General features: G+C 40.2%; 1 protein-coding gene and 1 long non-coding RNA gene across 2 annotated transcripts in view; both read left to right on the forward strand.

The window, feature by feature from the left end:
• Window positions 1-25,382, forward strand: part of LOC133276290 (uncharacterized) — a 380,765-nt gene that overhangs the window by 324,709 nt on the left and 30,674 nt on the right. The gene's annotated exons all lie outside the window — the stretch shown is intronic.
• The window catches only part of UVSSA (UV stimulated scaffold protein A), a 53,304-nt gene continuing 29,489 nt past the window's right edge, over window positions 1,568-25,382 (forward strand). Inside the window, exons 1-7 of the mRNA XM_061466745.1 lie at window positions 1,568-1,741; window positions 2,012-2,342; window positions 5,484-5,604; window positions 6,751-7,176; window positions 8,237-8,346; window positions 8,858-8,986; window positions 24,069-24,177. Coding sequence (XP_061322729.1) covers window positions 1,644-1,741; window positions 2,012-2,342; window positions 5,484-5,604; window positions 6,751-7,176; window positions 8,237-8,346; window positions 8,858-8,986; window positions 24,069-24,177 — 1,324 coding nt within the window. The 5' untranslated portion in view covers window positions 1,568-1,643. The remainder of the gene's footprint in view (window positions 1,742-2,011; window positions 2,343-5,483; window positions 5,605-6,750; window positions 7,177-8,236; window positions 8,347-8,857; window positions 8,987-24,068; window positions 24,178-25,382) is intronic.

Consider the following 25,382-nt stretch of genomic DNA (forward strand, 5'->3'; position numbering starts at 1 on the left):
CTTGCTTAACCCCTTCGTGTGCAAGTTAGGAGGAGTGATCCCCCTTGCACCCAGCGCATTAACAAACATACCTGCTTTATAACTCTGAGTTGTAGAGTCTGATTCCGTGCTTCACCGTCCATCTCCTCGGTGCCTCATGTGTCCACCATCCCCTCCTCAGCGCCTCATGTGCCCTCCATCTCAGCTCCTCATGTGCCCTCCACCTCCTCAGCGCCTCATGTGTCCTCCATCTCAGCTCTTCATGTGCCCTCCACCTCCTCAGCTCCTCATGTGTCCTCCATCTCAGCTCCTCATGTGTCCTCCATCTCAGCTCCTCATGTGTCCTCCATCTCCTCAGTGCCCCATGTGCCCTCCTGTGAGGACGGAGGCACGGACCCAGAGGTGGATTGCAAGCTGGATCGTTTATTGCAAAGATTACACGATATTTATATGCTTCCAAGCAATTAGCCAAGCACATCTGTGTTTGCCTTGTGGTTACATCAGGTGAAAGGTCTACCTGATTTTCTTATCGACATCCTCTTTCCAGTTCCGCCGTCCTTGTTCCTTGCCAGTTCCAACATCTTCCAAGTACCAGTCAGGGACGGGTCACTCTTAATTGCCTGCTGTACTTCCTCCTTCCCATGGTCTCTGACAGTTTCGACACATTCCAACCCCCATACCCTCCATCTCCTCAGTGCCCCCATGTATCCACCATCTCCTCAGCGCCTCATGTGCCCTCCATCTTCTCAGTGCCCCCATGTATCCACCATCTCCTCAGTGCCCCCATGTATCCACCATCTCCTCAGTGCCCCATGTGCCCACATCTCCTCAGCTCCTCATGTACCCTCCACCTCCTCAGTGCCCCATGTGCCCTCCATATCCTCAGTGGCCCCATGTATCCACCATCTCCTCAGTGCCTCATGTGCCCTCCATATCCTGTGCCCCATGTGCCCACATCTCCTCATGTACCCTCCATCCTCAGTGCCTCATGTGCCTGCCATCCTCAGCGCCTCATGTGCCCTCCATCTCCTCAGTGCCCCCATGTATCCACCATCTCCTCAGCGCCTCATGTACCCTCCATCTCCTCATTGCCCCATGTACCCTCCATCCTCAGCGCCTCATGTGCCCTCCATCTCCTCAGTGCCTCATGTGCCCACCAGTGCCTCAGCACCCAACTCAGCATGCAGCCCTGCTCCTTCCAGGCCGTGTCCGGGCCTCATTCACTGCCTGTTTGAACGATTCGCTGGGGACACAGTGAGCAGGTTCATAAGCACAGGGCACTGCAGCCCTCCCCGGTGCTCCCCCGCGGACAACAAGGAGTTAACACTCTCTCCTCCCCTCGCCAAGCGGGCTGCGGCTCCTTTAAGGACTTCCCCGCCTTCCCCTATTCGCGCTTCCGGTTGCTGTGACGTTCCCGGCAGCTGCGGCCGGGGCGGGGCGGTGGTAGGCGCCGCGGGAGGGGGGGTTGGAAGGTACCACCGGCCGCGGGGCAGCGGGGGGGGGGAGCGGTCCCCGAGGGGCGGGGCTTCTCCTGCGGGGCGGGCAATGGCGCCGCGGGGAGCCGGACGGGACAGGCCGGTTGCGGGCTTTCGGTGGTGTTCGCCGGGCCTGGGCGGCTCGGTGGGGCGGTTGTCCGTAGGGTAGACGTCTCGCTGGCGGCGGAGATGGATCTGCGCCTCGCTGAGCTGGTGGAGGAGCTGACTACCTCGGGGGAGCCGCGGCTGGAGCCGGGCAAGATGAAGGAGCTGAAGAAGATCTGCAAGTACGGCCGCCCGGTGAGGTGGGGTGAGGGGGGAGCCGGGTCTCCGTGCCTCAGCCGGGAGCGACGCTTCTGGCCGCCCGCACAGCGGCTGAGGCCCCCGAGGATCGCCCTGGGGCCTGCTGTTTGAGCTGGGGACAGATTGCTGCCAGCACAGAAACTGCTGCTCATTAAAACATTTAGCGGAATTGGTTAAAAGTTACGTCTTTATGTGCTAAACCTCTATATAGATAACTCCTTCCCTTTTTCTTTCACCCGTTTTTCGTCTCTCAGGTCTTCAGATGAACATATCAGCCATGCCTGTCACCTGCTGCTGACACGGCTCCGTGAGGAGCACGCCGAGATACGCTTCTCGGCATTCCAGATCGTGCAGGAGCTGTTCTCCAGATCCCATAAGTTCCGGACTCTACTTATTTCCAGCTTCCAAGATTTCTTGGAGCTCACAGTGGGGATAGACCATGAGCAGCCTCTTCCGCCACCCAAAGAGGTGGCACAGAAGTTGAGGAAAGAAACCATTAAGTCAGTGCAAGAATGGCATGAGAAATATGGGGAGGCCTACAAGAAGCTTGCTCTGGGATACCACTTCTTAAAGCAGAATAAGAAGGTACTCTGCATTTTTATTTCTGAGTGTGTTTTTAGGTGGTGATTGTTAGGAGGTGTTTTAAGCGAGGGAACCAGTAAATAGAAAAGAAAATGTTGGAAGCAGCATTGTCTTTAGGAGATAGCCTGTTGAGCATGGTCTTTGAAAAACAAACCTCAATTTTTGTCATCTTGCAGTACCGTCAAGTTTTAAAACCCCCAGGCTTGTGCTTGGAGCTGGGCTTAACTAGGCTTTCCTTTGAGTGCAAGAAGTATTGCTCACCAATAGGCTTTCATCCACTGATTCTTCCCAGAAGCCCCAAAGTTGAGCACTTTTTAAAATGGAAATAATAGTGGTACCTTAAACTGAGGATAACCAGCTGTTAAGTCTTTCTGTGTCAGTTAAAACTAGCCTGATTTTTGTACTGAGCTGTCCAGTTCTAGTGTCCTTTTGCTGTACAACACACTAAAGTGTAGGCGCTATACCCCCTCAGCTGATGTGTTACTGTGGTGTACAACAGCTTTATTAATGGAAAATTTCTTGTATGTAAATACATTTTGATGTCATTTCTAGGCTTCAAATTATTGTGTTAAGAATATTCTTCTTGTATGTATCTCTTCTGAGGTGAGATTATGATAATACTAGGCTTTCAATAAACATTGATTCTCTTTCTCATCAGAAAGACAAATGCTCAGTGTTCTTAACAGGAGTTCAAAAAACCCTGGTGATACATGATGTGTTTCCATTCTGGTTCTATACTAAGCTAATAGTCTGCCCTACATCTATTATTTCATAGGATCAGAGAATGGTTTGGTTTGGAGGGGACTTTACTAGTTCTAACCCCCTTGCCATAGGTGTTTATTATACTGTGTTCTTCTTCTGTACAGTCTTTGATATCTGCTCACAAAAGGTGATTTGAATTCCCCTTTAGTCTGTCTTGTTTGACAAAGAACTGCATGAAAGTGACAAGGAGAAATGGGAGACTGAAATGATGGAGCTTTAACACATAATACAGTTCTACCAAGTTGAGCATATAAGTGTGCAACAATCCTGCTGAAGTTTGACATGTCTGTGCTCCTGTGGTTAAAGGCTGCTCCCCAGTTACATCTGGGTTGTCACTCTCTGTATTTGTGATACAAAGCTGTACAGCAAGGTTCAATGTACTCTTTTTTAGAGCAGCTGAATTTGAGTACTTCAGGAAACATTGATACCGACAGAAACAGTCTTACATAGTTTGACTCTTGTACTTGGATAGCTAGATATGCTAACTGACCTAACTGGCCTTTTGCCAGCTTAATACTTGAAGTGCAAGAAACAGCCAAAAGGTTTGAGGAGACATTTGTACTTTCTGGTAGTAAAGTACATCTGCTGTTCTGTATTGCAGGACTGGCACAGTAGTATAGGGCACCTTGAGAGGAGTGTTAGCTGTGTGTGTGGTTTGTGGTTTTGGTTTGTGGTTTGTTGGTTTGGGGTTTTATTATCACCAGAATCACCTTATCAGTAGTTGGTCAGCAGATGACAACTGCTGCCCCTTTAGGGTGTAAACCTGGAGGGCTGCCCACTGATCTAATCTTAGTAGGTGTCAAGTAGGTAACTATACAAATGTTTGACTTCAAGAACAAGTTGCTCATCAGGGCAACTGAATCATATTATAGTGTCTTTGCCTCTGAGGAATGCATGGATGGGGTTATGGAGTAGACTGGAATTCCAGAGTGAAGAGAATTTTTAACAGGTCAATACATAAATATTACTCCCATATGCCAGTATTTTTGCTCAAGTTGCCATAGGTGTCTAGGCTCACTACTTACACTCTTTAAATCAAGAGCAATTGCACCTCATCACATCCAGTTCCATAATTATAGACCTCTGGTAAAAGGTTTCATACAGCCTGCACTGATACGAAGGCAGAACAACTCTGATGTCGATCTGTATCACCTAAATGGTGTTAGATGTTTTCTGACCAAATTAGTGAGTTAGTGCTGACACCAGATAGCAGGTGACTCCGTGTGCACATCTGTAACTTGGGCCCTGAGTTATTCTGACCCTGGGAGGCTTCTGTAAGAGGCTGCTGTGTCCTGTGCTGGACAACTCAAAGCTTCTTGTGTGCAGTAAATTTGGTTGTTGGTGGATACCTTGTATGTGAGGTGTGTTCTGGTTATCAGTGTCAAACCATGACAGTTTTGCAGGTGTTGTAAGAAGGGTACCTGGACAAGTGCCAAAGTGTGAAACAGTGCAGTGGAGCAGCATGTGGCTGGTCTTTTTGGGACAGAGAAGGAGAAAGAGTGGGCAGGTGGCTCTGCTGTAGGTATTCTGGTACCTTCCTTCTGCCGACCCATTTCACACTAAAAATGAGCTTGGTGAGTCTGCCTCTTTTCCTAAACTGATAGAGGCTCTCTATGCCAGTTTCTGTGCAAACTGAAGTATCCTTTTGCTCTTAGAGGCTTTTATAGACAAAACATTTGTCTTTAAATTGTTTCATAAATACTATTTGTAAAAGCCTTAAGGCTTATTGCACACCATAGGGTTTATTCTGCAGTAGAAACATTTATATAGCAAAACACTCAGATTTCTGTTCATATTTTAGCCATAAGAAATGGAAGTGAATGATAACCTTTTCCCTCAATCCCACAATACAACAAATGTAATTGTAAATTCAAGATTTGATCTTTTTTAATGAATTTGAACATGTTCTCTTCTATTTTCCTTGTTTACAAAGTTCTTCAGTAAGTGATATGTATACTTGTGTTTACATATTTTCCTAAGCTTTCTTTATTAACAGTGGACCTACTGTAATGTTTTTATATAATTTGAATGATCACCCTTTGTAGTCCCTTCCTGCCTGTTGCCTCTAAGCCTGTGTCTCCCAAAGCCTAGTTTATTCCTGCATTTTAGTTGTGGAAATCTAAGCGTTTTGGTTTTCTGCCTTATGATTCCTTTCTGAAAGTCATTGATTCTCAGCAGTCCCTTATTAGTAGAAATAAAAACTCTGTTCAGAATTACTGTAGTTATTGATTCTAGGAGGAGAAGAGATAAAAGGAAGTGCTGCTGAGCTTCTGGCTGATTGCTGGTGTTAGAGGATTTTTCACCCCAGATAAGCATCTTGGGAAATGGGTTTTCTGTATATTTCTTGTGAGGAATGTTACACTTTGTTCATTTCCTCCTTAGGTAGATTTTGAAGATGTGCATGCCAGAACCATTGCTGAAAGGAGGAGGGAAGAGGAGAAGCAAAAACGATTGGATAATGTTTACAAAGAAAAAGCCAAAAGAGCTGAAAAAGAAATGGAAGGTGAGTTGCTTTGGTTCTTTTAGTGATTGCTTTGGGGGTTTTGTTTGTTTTTAAAGCAATCCTTTTTAAGGTTATATAAAACAAATTGAAAAGGATGGCTGTCGATGATAGCTGAGCACTAAGGACAGGAATACTACATTTGTTAGAGTCTCTCACCTAAAGGTTATCAGGGGAAACAAGTGACAATCCTGTGAGCTCAGGCAGTATGAAGAGTTTTAAAAACAAAAAAGAAAAGTTAGCAAGTAAAGGTCTGGTCTGTAATATGGAAAAGTATGAATGCATAACCTCAAGCAAGCATATTGTGAGACTTTTTGGAGCTAGTGATTTAGTTTGTGTCATTAAGTGGACACAGGTTTCTCAACAATGAAGTCCTCATGTTCCAGAGGCATAGGGAGTAGTCTGCACAGGAATTCTGAATGCAGTGTAGGATATCCATGAGAAGTATCATACCACTGCTAAAAAATGTGTCTAACTGAGGGCTGTATCTCAAGTGATATGTACATAGCAAACATATTTCTGTAATATGAAAGGAGAACAGAGATAGTAAATATATTATGGTGCTGTTGCAAAGGGTTATTTAATTAAATTACTCTGGTATATGTAATGCATCCAATTGTGTCTGCATTTATTCTGCATGCTGGAAATGTTTTCATGCATGAGGGTGGAATTTTAAGGAGATTTAACCTTCTTAAAGTCACTTACATTGGCAGCATCAAGCAATAGCATATATTCACGGCTACAACTATAGGCAGCTCTAACAATCATGGCCGTAGAATGATACTAACATCACTAAGAATATTCCCATTGAACCTTGTTCTCCTTCAAATTCTATGAAGTACTTGTGTCATATTCACATTGTGAAATTTTAGAGAGGGTAGAGAAAGGGGAAACACTGATCCTAAATTCCTTGCTGAGGAGGTTCTACATTTCCTGCTTAAGGAAAGTGTTGTCATTTTTATAAGAACAATTTTTGAGCAAAGAGAGACCTGTATGGCTGAATTATCCCTGTTTACAGGATAAATGGATTACCCCTTTGGCAGTTAAATTTGGCAGTTATATTTGTTCTGTAGATCTGTGTCTGCTTTAGAGTTATTGTGGGCATTTTAGAGTATTTAATGATATTCTAAAACATTTGTGTCTTGATAGAAATGTCCCAAGAGATTGCTGACACACTGACAGAGATGGAAAACTGTTTCCGGCTTCTCCTGCCAGACCCTTTTGACTTCACTGTGCACAACGCAGAACTGGAACCCAACAAACAAGTGTCTGCTAATGAGGGTAGACCTGTATCCCCCTGGTCTTCTCAGATGGAAGTGAACCAGTCCTACCTTGAATGCATGGATGATGAGCAGCCGTGCTGCAGCAAGGACATTCTTTCTCAGTGTGTTAGAACTGATACAGAGTTAGATGAGAAACAGGAAAAGCTGGAACAAAAAGACTTGGATGAAGGCACATGCTCAGAAGTTCAATCTGGTGTCCTTGCTCTCGATGATGATGATGATTATGAGACTTTTGTTAGGAACCATGGGCTTATTTCACACAAGTATACTCTAGACATTGAAGTCTCCACAGGTACCTGGAGTATCTTTCACTTTTAGCTAGAGGCAGCTTAGGTCTGAAGTGCTTTGCAGTTGTGAGGTTTTTAAATGTTGGGGTTCCTAGACACCAATTTGATTTGGAATTTCTAGACAGCACTTTGATTTCCTTTGGAGTTCTTTCCTATTTCTGGTTCATCTGGTAACCATTCTTAGGTTTGGGTGTCCTTGTATGCGATTAACAGATTTGATTAATCACCTTCTGAGACTGAACTTTTGTATTAGTTGTAACCACATTTCAGCACTTCATAGTACCTATAAGTTTCCTGTGTTAAAAAGTTTTCCATATGTAATTTTCTTTCTCATATACTTCACTACTCACTTTTTTTCTTTCTATAGCTGGGGTATAAGCTGCTGATTCAAAAATCTTAACAGTTGAGTGTTTCTTAAACTTTGCTTTTCCCCTTGCTGTTGGGAACTTGCAAGAATCAGTAGTTTTGCTAGAAGTTTTAAGCATTATATTATATATTCTTTTAATATAACTTTGCTAATGTGAGTTACCTCTTAAAAAATGAGGCGGTTGTGTTTTGGCAGGCCAAGTGAAGTCTCTTTAAAATACTGTCCTAACAGAATTTCATGTGCTAACAACCAGTAAGGCATGAACCTACCTGTGGGCTTGCAGACAACAGATTGGAAATGTATCCATAGGACTTGTGAATGGCTAACTGGTAAAAAGTACCATTTTTACTGGGATGGTGGCATACTTTGGCTTCTTTGACAATTAAGTCCCTGTTATGTCAGTAGTAAGACTGCACTTGTCTGTGGTTTATTTGGTGATTCCTTAGTAGTGATGACTTAACAACTCTGTCATCACTGAACTGAAAGATTTTCATCTTTTCCTCTGATGTTTTTTGAATGTGTGGATAATGGTAGAATAATTAATACTGAACAGAGAAACATTCTGATGTTTGTAGTGATGAAGTGATGAAATAGTTTGGAAAGGTTCACGTCTACTTCTTTCACTTACTTCTTTTAGCTCCTGGAGTAAAGATACTATAAATATTGTGCACTAACACTTTTTTTCCTGTTTTGAGCAGATATAAAAGTGCATGAGAATGAAGATAATACTGCTATAATAAACAATGTCATGGATGCTCACAGACTTCTCAGAAATAAGTTCTGGCCTTCTGTGCAGTCCTGGATCCAGGTGGGATAGAGACCATTTTTTTTTACTGTTTGTTATAAAGAGAATGGAAAAGCAAGGACTGGCGTACAATATGTCTTGAGAGTGAGCAAAAAAAGAAATGAAGGTTAGCACCTCCCTGGTGCAAACAGGGAGGATTTCTGTTTCAGTAAGGGCGGACGAAAGACTGCAGGAGCTACATAACTTGTTTGAAGGCTCTCAGCATTAGATGTGCTACCTACAGTCATACTGTTTTGTAAAGATACAGTAAAATGGGGGTTCTTCACAAAGGATGAAAGTAAAACACAGCTTGTTTTTGTCAGACATGTCTATCAGAAAAACAGTATGTCCTTTCTGTCAGTTGATACTACTGCTCAGGAACCTTGTGCATGGAATTTGGCCTATAGAAGGACACTCTCAGGAAATGTTTTTACCAGCTGTTAGGTCTTTTTCATTAGTAGTTGCTATTAGATTTTATATTCTAGATGGAAAAGAAGTGGCTTCATTAAGAAGTGGCTTCATTTTTGCTTTGCAGTTATTTACCAAAGCAGGAATAAATGATGATCGGTTAAGATGTGCCATTGATCTCAAGAATAAAATGGAGACTGCTATGAAGAAATACAGGGAAATGAACATTTCGTTTAGAGCAAGAAAAAGAAAAGTGGTGAGTTTCTTAAAACTTTTTCTAGAGGGGACTATTGGTAACGCTTGCCTTGTGTAGAAAAAAACTCACTTTCTCTTAAACATTAAGCTGGACTTCTCAACACAAGTTCTGTTGAAACATACACCTGATTGCAGCTTCACTCATGGAAGTTGCACTAAACACCTGCAGAGTGTGCAAAGCCATGTAAGGCAGCACTTCGGTTAAGTTCAGATCGTATTTACTCCTAGTTTCTTTGTATGTAACACTGTTACACATGGGTAACAGCCCTCAGCTTCCTTTGTGTGTGTCTATCCCTAAACACTGTATGGTCTTTTACAACTGGCCCAGCTGTGCTAGAGTCTCTCAGTTCAGGAAGGCAGTGTCTGTCTCTACTTTGAAGCATTTCCTTTCTCTAGCGAGCGTGAAATGTGATTGAAGATATCTTAAGAGAATTAGTTATGTAAAGCTTGAAAGTGTCAAAATATTTCACAAAGATTAGTTACCTATGATAGTTTTTTGTGAAGTTGGTAGAACTTGTGAATAAACAGAAGCTGAAAGATCAAATAATTCAAACAGATCCAAAAAGGAGCCTGTGGCTTGTTGATGTAGCTAAAAGCAGAGCTGCGTAACAGTCATTTCTGTTGGCTGCAATCAAACATCATTACTGTATAGCTTGACATAAGTGTTTAGGGCCAGGGTCCAGAGCAGAGTCTGGTTTATGACTGGATTGTAACATTTGATCTGGACATTAAACCTTGGTCTGAACTGTGGTAGCCTTGTTTAGCTGTGACTGAGTGTTGTAGACTTTGCTTTCTTTGTACAAATGAAGCTTTTATCAAGATTAATCTGGTTCATCATCTTAATACCTACTGACATACCACAGCAGTCAAAAATGCCAGCTGTGAATGAAAAGTACTGAAAGGCTGTCTTGTCAGAGGTTTTTTTTCTCCAGTGAAATATGTGTGCTACCTTTATGCAACCAGCTATGAAGGAATCCAGACATCTGCTGTCATTCCTGCCATTTGCTTGACAGGACTTCATTTGCTGCACTTCTGCATGGAATATTGGTTGCTATATTTCTTGCAAGATATAAAGGACATTCAAGCCTGGATTTTTGCGTGTGCGTGTGTGTGTGTGAGTGTTTAAAGTGGTATTGTAACCACTTCTGGAGATTGATCAATGCTATCTATATGAGTTTTGAAAGCTAATAAATTCTGTGGTTAGAAGGAAAAAAAAAAAGGAAAATACATAACAGAGCTCACAAATACATTCAAAATGAAGCAGTGCAGATTGAGGTATTAACTTAGGCATGGAAAACAATATATAATTATTCCTAGGGTTTTTCTCCAGTGGGAAAATACCCAAATTTAGTTACTTTAAATTTATAACCTGCACACAGAGAGCTTTGTACTGTAGAAGGAAACTGTATTAATTATATTTTAGTCATGTGTCAAATGAGTTTGTTAAAACCACAGTAAAATGAGTCTGATAGAACAAAATAAACAGCCTATCTTAGTGATTATTAAATCTTCATCTGTCAACTATTTTACGTGTCAGCATATGAAAGACTACACAGAGCTCCTCTTGAATTCAGCATTGCTGTTTGTGTTATTGCTTCTGTCTGTACATCCTTGTGTCATTGAAGCTGAAGTTGCTATGCCAAAGTTTTCCTATCTTCTCTGTCTTTAAATCCAAGGGAAGTACTTAGTCTGTCCTTCAAAGCACTGGCTCAGAGCCACCCTGTCCAGGCAGAGCTCAGTGCATTACAGTGGTGTTATTAGTTAGCACATGGAGTCAGTGAGTGCTGTACCTGCTCACATGTAGAAATGAGCACACCTAGAAATGAAAGGGAGCATTTAGTAAGCAGAGAGAATGTAAATAAAGTGCTGAGTGTAGGTGGTCCCATGTGAATTGTTTGATTTGTAGTTGGTCTGTGACATCTCTACATTTGGATAAGATAGCAGTTTTCCTAGCAACTAGTGGCTGCAGTCTGAGATACCTCTATTGTTAGCTGGAGAACATAAAGGTGAATTGTTTGTGTACTTGCTCATTTCCAGTGTAATTATGATCCTGCATCGCAGGTAAGCCTTTCCTTCTGGGAGAAAGTGGTTTTATCAGCAAGTATAAAACAGAATGGTAGAGACTTGGAAACTTGGCTGGTGGCTTGGGCTTGCCCAGTGTCCTCTGATTTTCTGGTTTTCCTTTGTCCTTCTCTGGTCTCTAATTTCCCCCCTTTTCACCTGTTCTACTCTGCATTTTCTCCCTGTTCTGTCCAGGGATGGGCGGGGGGGGGGGGCAGTAAAGGCTTTGCCCATCCTCAAATTGAGATTGAGAAAGTTGATAAAGGGAAGAGTTTAGTAGTAGACAGTGAAACTGGAGGTTTATTACTATAAACTGTACTATACCTCTCAATCCTGCAGAGATTTAAATTGCCACTTAAAAGGGAGGTCCTGGAGTCCCTTACCACATGTCATCACTACCCTTGTGTAGGAACTTCTCTTGCACCAAGTCACTTGAAAGAAATCACAGGATTTTACGCAATGAAACACTTGGACTGAGTGGTTAGAGTGATGTAAGGTATAACTACCTCTTGCTTTTCTCCTCTGATAGTGAACATCTCAAACCATCAGAAAGCCTTAATTGTAAAGACACCATCATTTTTATGGAATACTTAAACCTTGCTAATGCAAGTAGCCACAGTGCCATTCTGCACTTGCCTCTCTGGAGCTGTGGGAGGAGAGGGAAAACAGCAACAAAGGTTATGATTTGACTGTCTGGAAACAAATCCCTTGTGGCAGATCTTGTAAATGTTAATTCAGCCCAGCTGCCCAGACTATGCCTTCCTCCTTCTCATTGCTTTGCCCCCAGATCAGAAGTCTTCAAGACATTTCTTCCTGAGCTGTTAGGATGTTTTGATCAAAGGCAAATAAGTTTTTGTGTGCTTACACAAGTTACATTCACTGCAAGTAAATACTTGTTTGGGGTGCAAATCAGGTGTTGGTTTCTGATAGGAAATGTATTTTAGGAGTGTAAACAGGAATTTCGACATCATTTCATTTTTTTCTGTGAATCTGAGTTTTAGCTGAATCTAGGGCAAGAAGGCAGAAGCTGTATCAAGGCTTTTATTTCATGGTACCTGGCTCGGGCTGGCTCGGACGCAGCCCAGTCTCTGAAAGAACCAGGATAATTTCAGTGCCCAGTAGAGGGAGTGCACACTGCATGCTCGACAATTTTTCTCTACACCAGCTTTATACAAAACCAGCCATCGTCTCAATCTGTGTTTCCAGGTGGAACTCACTACAGCAGCAATACACCAGAGGCACTTCGAGTTAATCCTTCACTCCGTTTAGGTGAATTATTATAGAAGAACGATTTTAATTACTGGCTGAGATTGGTGTTTAAATAGAAATTCCTCTTTCCAGAGGTTTAATTCCTTTTTAAGAATAACTTACTTATGGCTAAAATGTTCCTTAAAAAGATTTTTTGCTGCTGAGAAATAGTTTAATTTATTAATACCTTCCTGCTTGTCTTAAAATGCTAGCTTTTTTTTCTTATTTACTGTCTGATTTGCAGCTGATTTAAAACTGCAAGGTCATTTGTATCTAAAGTTGTGAGAGGACAGGTGTGTGCTGTATTTTCAGTCATGCACACTACCTTTCATTTACATCATTTCCATAAAAGTTTATCCGTTAGGATAGTACATGAAGTCCTCACATTAATGGAAACGTAGTTCATAAGCCATGTTGTGTACACTGAGAGTATGTTTATCTCTTCTGTCATTACCTTTGTGAAGCTAAGTAAAAGATTTACCAATTGGGCTGGCTAAGATTCAAACAGAGAGAAGCTACTGGGCAATATGGTGTGAGAAATATCCCACTCACTTGTCTGTCAGCAGTGATCATTTAACACGCCTATTACATCTTGAGTTTTTAATTTAAAGATTTTTAATCTTTAATTTTTGTTTCACCTTTCTTTATCTTCTGTCAAATCTAAGAATGCACTTGGATCTTGGTTCATGCATGTAGTTAATTTTATCCTGTGAAACATCTGGGTGAATTCAATAATGCCATTAATAATTAGACTTGGATAAAGCTGTCCTTTTGATCCTGATTTGATCCCTAAACCTTATTGCACTATAAGTCTGATTTTCCTGAATAATGACAGAAAATAGTTACAAATTCTTTTTGCAAGTGACATATTTGCTGGTTATAATTCAATCTTAAAATATTTTTATATATAAAAAGATTAAAATTTGAACATGTAATAAACTAAGCCAAGAATTCTGCTGTTTATTTAGCTGCAAGACTATTGCTGATTTTTTCCGTATCTTCAACTACAGCGTGGCATTTTATCAGTGTGAATGAGTTATTTCTACCTGATTGTTTTGTAGCTCTTTTTCAACTCTGTCTTTTAGTTAAGTCACTGTCTGCTTTAAAAAAAGTCACACGTGAATTTTAGATCAGAAGCAAGGGCTGTATTGTTTTCCCTTTCTGCTTCTTTCTGTAGCCATAGAATATCTAGTCCAGCTGACTGCTTTCTGTAGCAGCTTCTTGTGCTCACATCCTTCTTTTTTAACTCTTCCTTTTAGAGAAGTTATTTCGGGGGGGGGGGGTAAGTAATTGTCGTTAATGATCCCTCCCTATGCCTGAACCTGTATCTGCTAAAACATACTCAGACCAAGGAGCAAGAGAGACACCTTTGTAAAAGAAGTCATTTCCTAAGGTGATGCTTTTAAGCAGCACAGGCAAAACCCCTCATTCTTAACAAAGTTGCTCTTTGAAAACCATAAGTGCTTAAGATTTGAACTTAATGTCCGTTGTTAGTGTGCATTACATCTAAACATGTCTTCTATCAGACTGTACATCATTAGCATGTAATGTGAGTGTTTGTATGGTCAAAGTAACAGCCAAGGCAACATTTTAACTATTTCTGGTTTTGTCTAGCTAACATTTATCAGAAAGCCCGGTCAGTCATAACTGTAAAAATGAACACAAGATATTAAAGAAGTCATACAGATGCTTATGCTTCCTCTTCTCTCCTCCCCTGTTTTAACTATCATCTGATTATTATTTCTATCTGTAAAATGTTTCTTCCATAATCACTTTTCACCTAAAGAGCTCTCAGGTTTCTTAAGTCTTATTAGAATGTAGGATTGCTATAAACCACCACACTAAAATTAACCCTCAAAATGGTACTCTTAAGAAGAGTCTTAATCAGGTAGTGTGGTGGGTTTGGGTTGGGTTTTTTTCCTGGAGCTGAACGTGGCTGTGGTATATTTTATGCCTCTCACTCGCCATGCAGCCTGCTGCTGTTAGAGAGTTATTAAAAATATCTTGTTATGCAGATCTAGCCATGAATTCTTAAAGTTGTCACTGTGACGACCTCTGATCCCTATCTGATTCGCAGGTCGCACAATGCAATTTGGAGCTCTTCTAATAGAGTGTAAAATAAAGTAGGATGTCTCTATCATCAAGTTAACCCTTATGTTAAGTATTTAAGTTTTTCAGGCCCAAGGGTCATCTCCCTTGATTCATCTATGAATACTGAGCAGTGTGTACTCTGCAAGTAGTAGATATAAATTTGCTTCCTGCTTTTTATCCCTCATACCTTACAAGGGGAAACAGTATATGGGAGTGAATTGAATGTATTTGTGAGGTTTATAAAGGCACACTGCTAAATATGGAATTATAAAAATAGAAAAGGAAGAAATTTTTCTTGGAACACAGACTAACACATTTAAATTTAATTAGTGCAGTAAATATTAAAGTTAATGTATTCACGTGTAAAGATAGCTTTAAGCCTAAAATCCACAATCAAGAATATGGGTAGGGTTATATGTGTCTTGCATCGTATATTTTGTTGATTTGTCTGTAATAAATCAGGTTTACTTAATTGAGATGCATATTTACCTGTTTAAAATCCAGCATCTGAAATAATTTTCAACCAGTGTGCAGTTCAGGTTCATTCATAAATGTGATCATTGGAGCAAGCTGCAATGTAGTTCCTGATTTTACAGTTTATGTGTGAGCAGACTATATCATGAGAGAGGGGAACGTGCGTTGGTGGTGTATACAGAGTTGTAGTAGCGCGAGTTTGATCTGGTCTAAGTGCCAGGAGGTAATCCACCAAGTACAATACGACTTTTAGCATGAATGAATGGGAGTCTTGTTGTAACACAGTTTTGATAAAAATCACATTTCCTAAAATTTTTTAAAGAAAATTACTGGAAATGAGAATGTCCCCTTCCCCCCAGCTCTAAAATGTAGTTTTTATTATGTATAGGCCTCTGAATCACAAAAATCATTCAGAATCATTCATTGCCTGTAATATTTCAAGGGGTCATAGGAATACTGTTTATCATTTTGTAGATGACTTGGACTAGCCAGAAACCACTGGAAAACCTAAAGGCTTCTGTGTGGAGGGGTTAAGAAAGAGGTACTTTTGGTTTACCTTTGAATTACTGACCATAGAAAAACAGTTTATGGTCCAGAAATGGGTATAGCCAGTTCTGGATCTCACTACAGCCCTATGCAATGGCTTTAAAGAATTTAATCTGGTCTTCAGGGAATGCTGTGTAGAGGAAAACAGGCCAGGAAGAATGGAGGGGTAGTTCAGGTATAGTGGCTGTTTAGGGTAGCACTTTTAACCTTGATAGTGTCTGTACAACAGTTGCTTGTTTCTTCAGTGACAAAAATAAGGGGTTTCCTACTGCTTTTGGGAAAGTAAAACATTTCAGGAACTCTGCTGTGGGTACATTCCTGTCTGAACATGGACTCTAAATATGATTTCATATCACCTGGCTTGCAGATTTGCTGGCTTCATCACATCTCACTCTTTGAACCTGCAAACATTTATGTCAAGATGAGTGAAAAACTGAGTGAGCACTTTCACAGAGTTTCCTTGCTCGTGGGTTATCTGTGAATTAAGAAAACAAGTTTGGTTTTTAAGGCCCAGTTATGTGTGCAACACTATTTTATGCTTGCCTCTTCCTTTGTTAAACTTATTTCATCTATTCTACAATTCCTGAAACATTAAAAATTAAATTCTGCCAAGTATTTCTTAGTGTGTTATGTAGCTATTAAAACTGTTTCTTAGTAGGTGGATGTTCTTGCATGGGTGGCTATTGTACTGCTTGTGGGAGCTGAACAGGGAAGCAGCTTAACATTCTGGTAGTGATCATCTTTGGCTTAAAGATGATCTAAACATGAGCAGCAATCAAAAGGGATAGTCTTGTCAGTTCCTCCCTACTGATTCCCAGTGCCTCCTGTTGCAGCAGGGACCTGAACTAACTTAAACCTAATCCAGAGGTTTTTGTAGCAGCATTATATGCCTAGTGAGAGTGTCCCTTTCAGTAACTGAATAAGCTCAGGTAATGCAGATCCAATTATGAAGGTCAGTCTTTACTCAGAGTAAATTTACTTACTCAGACTCAGGCTGATGGAGTGATACATGCTCAGGTCCTCTAACAGTGTGAGTTATAAAACTGGGTGGAAGAAATCATACCAGATACTATAAAATATGTTATTGTTTACTATGTAACAAGATGTAGTGCCTGGAATATGTGCAGTAACTATGTGAGGAAGTACATCCCTGTATTTCTAAAAGTAAGACGTAACCTTTGTTTTTGTATATATATTACACAAAGATATTTAAGGGAGTAACACTTCAGTCAGTTTCAATAAAACAAATTAAATATAGGTATCAAATACTGATGGCCAGCAGAAATTTGTAGGAATATTTTGGGTTTTTATGTTGGAACTTTATTTGCTTTAATAATGAAAGGTAGCGGACTTTTGGCTTAGTGCCCTGCCATATGTGGACAGGAAAGGTGGTGTTAGGCTTTGGAGATCTTTGGTAGTTTAAATAAAACTGTTGTATCACCCCTGAATGAGGTATTTATTTTATGAAGAAAAATTCAGCTGTGCAAGAGACCTTCATCTGTTGATTTTGGTGGATGATGGGAGCCCAAGTAGCAAGGTAAGAAAATACATCTGAGGGTATATCTTGAATGGTTATTGCTAAACAAGGACTAAACTTGGCTTGCAATATCTTCCTGAGATGTTTTGTTAAATGCACCAGTTTTCCAGACTACCTTTTGTTTGCTGTACTTTAAAACTGTAAATGTACCTGCTAGTCCATTTCGTATATTGGACATACTAATTTCTTGTGAACAATATTCATGAAGATCCAAAGGGGTTTAAATTGTCTTGCACCTTAAGACCAGCTGGACTCTTTGGGTGATTATTTTGCTGCTTTTTATTAAAATCCCTCCTAACCTTATCTGGGGCCTGGAGCCTGCCAGGGTCCAGAAATGCAGCAGGTAGTAACACGGAGTGATATAGATTTTGTGCAATGCTCCCCCTCACTATTGACCTCCCAGTGTATGTATCCAAGTTGCCTTGATCACTGGGTAAGGTGGCAAGGGCTTTGGCACATGTCTTGAGTAAGCCTCATGCTTGCACCTCCAGGACTCCAGCAATACTCACGGACTCTGGCAAATGTACGTTGCTTTCAGGGGAAGCTGGTCCATTAGGTAGTTTATATTGCTAAAGCAATTTGGACCAAGGCTCGCTGGTTCTCCGGCATTACCCTTAGGCTAAATGTTGGGCTGGAACCCTTTAAGCATTTTTCCTAATGTGGAAATTATGAAAGTGTGAAATATGCATTCCTAAATAAAAGTCAGCCTGGCCCAGTAGCTGATGTGCTGTTGGGCAGCTACAAATAGAATGAAGAGTGATACTTTTACTGGTTAACATAAAATGTGATTTTCCTGGACCACATATCTAATTTGCGGTCATTGAGGTTTGAATTTATGCTCAAATCACAGAGCAAAGGGGAGGGGGTCTATATGGGAGGTCCCTATAAATACAGCTCTTTTAGTAGTTTGTTTTCCTTGTGTGGCACACAGGAAAACTCAAGCCTGGGTCTGAAATCTGCCAAAATGCCAACATTTATTTCCACATCATCCTAATATAAAAGGATGGAAAAGGAGGAACTTGTAAAAGCCCTTACATGTAAGATACACTGTTTGACTATTCTGTTTTTATTACTGGTGCTGAAGAAATTCTTTCTACCCAGTCACTATTTACTTACATAGAATATCCCCAAATTTCCTTTCAGATGACTGAAGTACATTTTGTGTTACAGGCGAATAAAAAATGTATTTGCTTAAGGTTGCCCCTTTAACTAGATTCTACAGCAATAAATATTCTGGTTCCCTAACCAAACTCTTCTGCCTCTCGAAAATATTTAGTTGGCTTTGAGTAGATGCACATGAGATATTGGCATGGTGGAATAATTTGCAAGATCTTCCAGGGAGGGTATTAGCATATAAATAGCAGATGCAATGACGACCATCACAGCTGAGTACATTTAATTTTTAGTTTATAAGATAGAATGGGTTTTTAAATGCATAGCCATCAAGCCTGCGGAAAGACAAATGAAGTTTAGAGTTCACTTGTCTGAGAATGCCTTACATCATTTTTTTTTTCTTCTAAAAAAAAAAAAAGGAACAGACACACATAAAACTGAACAAAAGTGATTTCTTGGCTGAAAAGTAATTGAGATTGCAACCAAGTTAATTACACCATGCAGAATTTATTTGCTGGTCCCAGCTGTAGTTTGCGAGTGGTGTTCTAGTAAGTAGATAGGACTTTTTCATATGCTGTCTTTTCCCTTCCTCTTTTTTCCAAAATCATTAGTAAATGCTGTTCCTCTAGTCCTATAAACTGATTACACTTTATATTTCAGTCATTGTATTGTTTTCTTTGGAGACTCAGGTTTTGAAATCCTGTTAGCACAATGTTGCGCTCAGTTCATGTAAAACTGGAAAGAGAACCAAAGGGTTTTCTTTACATCTTTTCATGTGTTGTGCATTTTGTGGAGGGTATTTTGCATTTATTACTGGTTGGGATGGATGAGCAAGGCATTTAACTGGAGCTGTGTTTGCACTGAGCTATGCTAATAGCTGGAGGCTCTCGGAGTGTTGACTCTAAAGTAAAGCTACGATTGCATTCCTATTGGCATCCCATGTTTGTTTTCAATATTTTTAATAAGGTTACAGAATGGTTTGGGTTGGAAGGGAGCTCAAAGCTCATCCAGTTCCAACCCCCTGCCATGGGTAGGGACACCTTCCACTAGACCAGGTTGCTCCAAGGTGGAAAGTAATAAGGAAACATCTGGGTTTTTAATGAGTTAGGGAACAAATGGTTTGATTACATTTGTCCAGCTGGAAAAGTCAACAGTATTGTAAGTTTTTAATGAAAGTCAGGAGAATGGAGATGTTCTAACTCTGATTACAATGAAAATAACGCGTGTATGTTTTCTGTCCTTTTATTTTAAGTTATATCCTCATATACAAATAAGTTTAGCCCAAGAATCTGGAAACTGTGTAGCTAAATCCTATTTCCTCTCACAGTGAGATATCTAGTTAGGGAAATTACCACATTAAAACAAACAAAAGAACCAACAAACAAAAAACCCAACACATAGTTTTGCAAACACATGATTCATTTAGATAAATAACTGCCAGCATTGTAGAGCAGATTAACACTGAACAGAAAACTTCCCCTCTCCCTGGAACTTCAGAATCAGTGATAGTGAAAGAAGTAGCTTCTGGTGTCTGGGAATCTGGTGTCCCTTCACGTGGGCCATCCTCTAGTGACAGAGAGGAGGTGGTTCACCCTCTGTCTCTGGTAAGGCTGCCAAACTATGTTAGTGATTTCCCTCAAATCACCTGATAATTAGAATGAATTTGAGAATGGGACCTGAGGATTTTTTCCACATTCTTTAACATGTGATTGAGAAACAAACACTTGAGTGACTATCTTAGAGGTATTTAATTCCCTATAATACAAGAAAAGCTTTACATTGTGGTATTTATCACCTGAGCTTATACTTTACTTCCCTTCAGGTATGGCCCACTAGAAATGGCATATTGCTTGGGTTTACCTTAGTCTTATTTTTCTTGTTTGCAAGTACCTAACCCCTCATTCCTAAAGGATTATCATTTACTAAGTTTGTTGTCTTAAATCTTTAATTTAATTGTGAATTGGTGATCTTTTTAATTGTTTTAATTGACTGAAAAAGTTCACCTACAGTAGAAATATAGGTAGTGGGTGGCTGAGCTCTCACACTGCCTCTGTAGAACTTGCTTTGGAGCTTCCTTCATGTTTGAAAAGTGGATTTGGAAAGAAAAAAGAAACATTTTTCTAGCTAATAATGTTAACGTATGAGCTCTCCTCTCTGTAGAAAGGGAATGGAACAAAACAGCATAAATGAGTGGTTCTGATGAAGTACCGCTGGAAGCAAGCAAACTGAGATACAACTACCCCCAACTACTGTGCAACTTCTTGAATTCCCACCAGTGATGACTTGAATATTTTAAAGTAAAAAAATGAGTGTTATCTTGTTAAAGATTACATCAAAAGAAAGACTTCATGTCTGCTTGAAGGGAAAAGGGGGCTTCATTCCCGATAGTTAGCTAAGCAGTTAATTTTTTCTACAGGAAATCTAGATTTACTGGAACAGCCCAGGGAAATTCAAGGGTGTGAACAATCCGCATAATATTTTATGAAAATGACCCCCATATTTAAAATCTGGCATTATATGTTATGCATTGTAGCACCAAGTCCACATCTACCTTTTAGAAAATTAAAACACATAAATTCTGTTTAGTGTTTGATATGTGCTGCACTAGCTGAAAGCCATAATGCCCCTAAAACCTTGGGTTGCTTTTCACCTTTCATAAATTCCTGGGTAGATTCTATACAAAAAATAATTTTCAGCTCCGTGGCTCATTGTTATTCCAACTTGATGGATTGTCGTCATTTACTCAGTGAGGAAGTTAAGTGCTCCTGTCATTTCCGAAGAGTATAATTGGGACGTTTCACAGGTCAGTGGTAGTGACAGGTTTCCCTTTTGATTAGTGTTAGACTGATAACAAAAATTACAGTTTCCTATGATTAATGTTTTCTATAGTACTTGAATGCACAGTTCATGGATTGTACCTAAACAAAGTGAATTTGCATCTGATTATGCTTTTTCTCCCTCAGGCTTTTCACGTGCTTTCAAGTTTTAGACCATGCAGGTAATACAGCAGAGTTGCTTCTAAGGCAGTTTTCAAGTTGAGGATTAGTGAAGCCTGCTGAATTTTAGTGTATTAATGCAGAGAGCTACGTGCCCCAAGTGACATGTGAACAGATCAGGAGCAATTGCAATTAAAGGTAGAACCCTTCTGAACTCTTTCTAGTGCTCTCACCTATGTCATGCACATGACTACTTGTACCCACTGATATTTTAGGTATCTGTTGATTTAAGTTAAATGATCAGTTTGAGCTGATTTTTCTTATTCTTAGTGGTTTATTTTTCAGATCCTTAAGCCTGTTGCTGTTCATTCGTTTACAGACTTCTTCTCAGTAATGACAATAGAAATCCACCAAAATTACTTTCCCTGTTTTATAATGTAAAAGTCAGCTTTTACATTATGGCACAAAGTGGTAAGACTTCATCATGGACTGTAGCGACAGGACAAGTGGTACTGGGTTTGAACTAAAACAGGGGAAGTTCAGGTTAGATACAGGGAAGTTCTTTCCTGTGAGGGTGGTGAGGCACTGGCACAGGTTGCCCGAAGAAGTGGTGAATGCTCCCTCCCTGGCAGTGTTCAAAGCCAGGTTGGACAGAGCCTTTGGGTGACATGTATTAGTGTGAGGTGTCCCTGCCCAATTAGTGTGAGGTGTCCCTGCCCATGGCAAGAGCGTTGGCACTGCATTATTTTAAGGTCCTTTCCAACCCAAACCATTCTGTGATTCTAAGATCATCCATGACAAGTTTTAGCTTGGTGAAATCATTTTAAATTGTTAAATGTGAAGTGGAAGCTGAGAATGGATAATATGACATTGCCCTGCTTGGAGCTGGGGAAGTAGTAGTGGATATTATTTCTGAATTTAATTAAATTTCCCCAACAGATAAAAAGGGGATGACAACATCAGAAGAATTGTGAAACCGAAATACAAATACATTAACTTCAATCTCTAGCCCTCTTCTGTTGTGCAGACTACAAAACCTGATTGTTTTTTCTTTCTAAAGGCAATTGAGAAGATCTCCCAGAAGTTGCAATTTAACACAGATGTTCTTTCAGTCTAGTGGCTTTGCAAGTTTGTGGTTGGTGGCAGAATTCTTTCTTTCCATTACAGCTCTATTTTGGTTTGTGCTGCAGCAGGTGTCTGCCTCAGCCATGCCAGGTAGGGCTTGTATTGCAGCTTTCTTTCAGATGAGGAAAAATGATGGCAGTTGGAAACAAAAAGTAAACTAGGGTGCAGGATGCTCCAGCCTAGTCTGAAGGTTGGCAGCTCTCAGAGTAGTGACAGTTGGGCTGGAAAGACTACATTGTGTTGTTACCTGGCTTTGGCAGCTGGGTACCTTCAAACATGACTATGCTGAGACTTTATTGTAAAATGAAGACTATGAGGTGTTCTCTGGTAAGAACGCAGTAGTAAATCTACTCTGTCCTTCAGGACAGTAAATCTTTTCTTTTCACTGGAACTGCAGCTTCTTAAAGTCATATTTTTAAACAAAGCGAAGAATTGTACTTCTGACTTGCACCTTCCATTCATTATATGTTAAAGTGTATCAGTATCTATTAATATCAGTTAATGTTCTTTGTTAGAAATTAATACAGTCCAGCTTCCAAGTAATACTGACCAAAAAGAAATGCTGATTATTTTTTTCATTATTATTTGTTTTAAATTTTTAACTGCATTCAGTAGCCCAACATTGGTTTCTAGGTTCTTTGGCTTCAGACTATATGTATGATTTAAAGGAACTCAGCTGTGACACGAGATTAGAGGGTTGCATTAAATTGGGAAAATTCTGCTGCAGGCAAAACCTGCAGCATCCTCCAATGCTTGTAACAATGATTAGCTGGTATGAATATCAGCCTAAGTCAGGTGCAGGAAGAGAAGTAGAGAACACTGCTGAAAATAGTAAAAATGATGCCATTCTTTATCTATTACTTTGGCTTGCTGCAGCCCAGTTGAAAAAAGTGATAGCCTGTGGTAGGGTTGGGTTAGTGGATACCCCTTATTATTTCCTAGGCTTGTAACAGTGGACAGTAGACATACAATAATGTGCTAATTCTCTTGTAGTTAAGAGTTAGGTGACTCTCAAGGTGGTCAAAGAAAATAAAGCATAAGACCTGCATCATTGCTGCCTTTTTAGGGTAGTTGGCATTTGCTACTTTAAAGTTCTGATAGTACAGGACACATGTGTGGCACAGATTCTTTTAGCTTATGTGTAGTTTAGAAGAAAAATTCATTTTTAGGTATAGAACAAGATTAGATACAAGTGTAGAGGCTTGCTGGCACAAACGTAGTAGTAGCTAGCTGAAATGATACATAGGAAGCCACTTACCTGAATGAATTACCCTGGTTAGTTGTTTTCCAGCTAGTAATAGTTCCTCAGTTTCGGAAGGCAGCACAGACTAAGTGCCCATTGACCATAGTAATGGGTGCAGTCTAATGGTATGAATGGTTAGGATAGACTGAATTAGTAGAGAAATTAATGTATCAAATTATTTTTAGTGCTGTTGAGAAGAAGCACAGTGAAATCCTGTAGTATACAGATCTGAATCTTCTTTCTTTGGTCAGTATTAGCTTACCAGTCCATCCACTTCCCTTTCTGTGTGCCTGCTCTGGTTTTGAGCTCTGAAATAATCTGTGGTACTATTTAACATGCCACAGACTATTTGAGTGCATATAAATGAGTAAAATCAGTGGAAGGAGCAGAGGTAAGGCTAAAATTTTCTCATTAGGTCAAAATCTTGAGGATATTTTAAGGTTTATGGTCTTGTTTTATAGCTTTACACTTCTTGGGCTTCACCAACTGCATGTGTTCTAATGGATAAAAGGGGCTTTAAAGAAGCCCTTAGGATAGAGTATGGCTTTAGAGATAAAATGTTAAGCAAAGGCCTAATCTTGGATAAAGATTAAATACATAATTAGGGAAATACTTTTTACATCTCAGTAGGGCAATCAGGATGTCTGTGAAATATTTTCACTGTGAAAGTAAACAAAAAACAGTCTTCACATGTTCAACGTGTCTCTAGATGAAAGCCTTGGACGATGATGACGATGAGGATGAAGATGAATTTGTGGAGGTCCCTGAGAAGGAAGGTTATGAGCCCCACATTCCAGACCACCTGCGTAAGGAATATGGTGAGTTTGCCCAGCTGCGACGAGCTTTATCCCTGCATGTTACTGCTGCACTAAGATAAATAAACAGCCATTCTGAAGTAATAAAGTGATCAGCGGTGTGGGTAATCTCTGCCTGCTATGAGGAAGTCATTACATAGATGCAGGAGCAGCGATTGGCTCCAGATAAACAAATACTTTCTAGGAGCAAGAACAACTGAGACGAGAAGCTTATTTCATTCCATCATGTTCCACTGTAGTTTAGAGCCAGAAGCAGCACAGCGTGTGCTTAGAAGTGTGCTAAACACATAGTGGGAGTGAAGGGATTGCAAATAAAGCTGTAAATGAGCCTGAATATTGGAAATACTGGTAACAGTCTGGTGAGATGGGATAAGGTTTTGTACTGTCACCTGCATTAATAGCACTTGAGATGTGCAGCCACTTCCTCTCATAGAGTGGCCAACATACAGCTCAGAAAGAAAAGGGAAGGGGTATTTAGGTAACAAGATGTTAAATGGAGCTCTGCCTTCAAGTGCAGAGTTATAGCCACTGATCATGTACCAGATGACAAAATATAATCTTGCCTTCTTTTAATGCATTCTAAAGATGCTATTTTTAAATAAAGTTATAATGTGGTTTTGAGAAATCAAGAGGGGAAATTACTGAGGAAAATTCATCTTGAATAATGCAGTTTCAGTGCATTACTCCTTCTCCTTTGTCCATCTAACCTGTTAAGTGTCTGCAGCTTTGCCTTTATATAGCATTGTGTATATTAAGATACAGAAGATTTTGGTACCTTGTAGAGAAGGAGAGGGCAGCTGCCACTGCATACAAAACCTTGGACACTGTATAAGTTTCTTGCTCCTGCATTTCTCCATGAGTATTTGTGTAAGGCTGGTGCTGTGTTGTGCCTTTTTCCAATCCTGTTAGCGCTCATTTTTAACATATCCAGAGTTTCCATCAAAAGTCAGGCTGTAGGCATTACCTGTATAAGCCAAATGTTTAATTTTGCTGAAACAAGGGGCTGTGCCTGTGTAAACCCAACATGATGTAGCTCAAGTGATTCTTTTACTGTCTTCTGCCATCAAATTTGGCTACAGACAATGAAGGATGATCAGTAACAATAACCTGTAGTGGCTGGGGTCAGTTCAAGGATGTCTTCGGGTGTGAAGTCCTACTACTGCTGCAGTCCATCTACCCCATCTAGACTTAACCTACCAGGACACCCT

This window comes from Pezoporus flaviventris, unplaced genomic scaffold (assembly GCF_033815535.1).
Source record: "Pezoporus flaviventris isolate CSIRO_AGI_PZ_B2104156 unplaced genomic scaffold, CSIRO_AGI_Pfla_v1 ptg000002l, whole genome shotgun sequence".
Classification (NCBI taxonomy): Eukaryota; Metazoa; Chordata; class Aves; order Psittaciformes; family Psittacidae; genus Pezoporus; species Pezoporus flaviventris.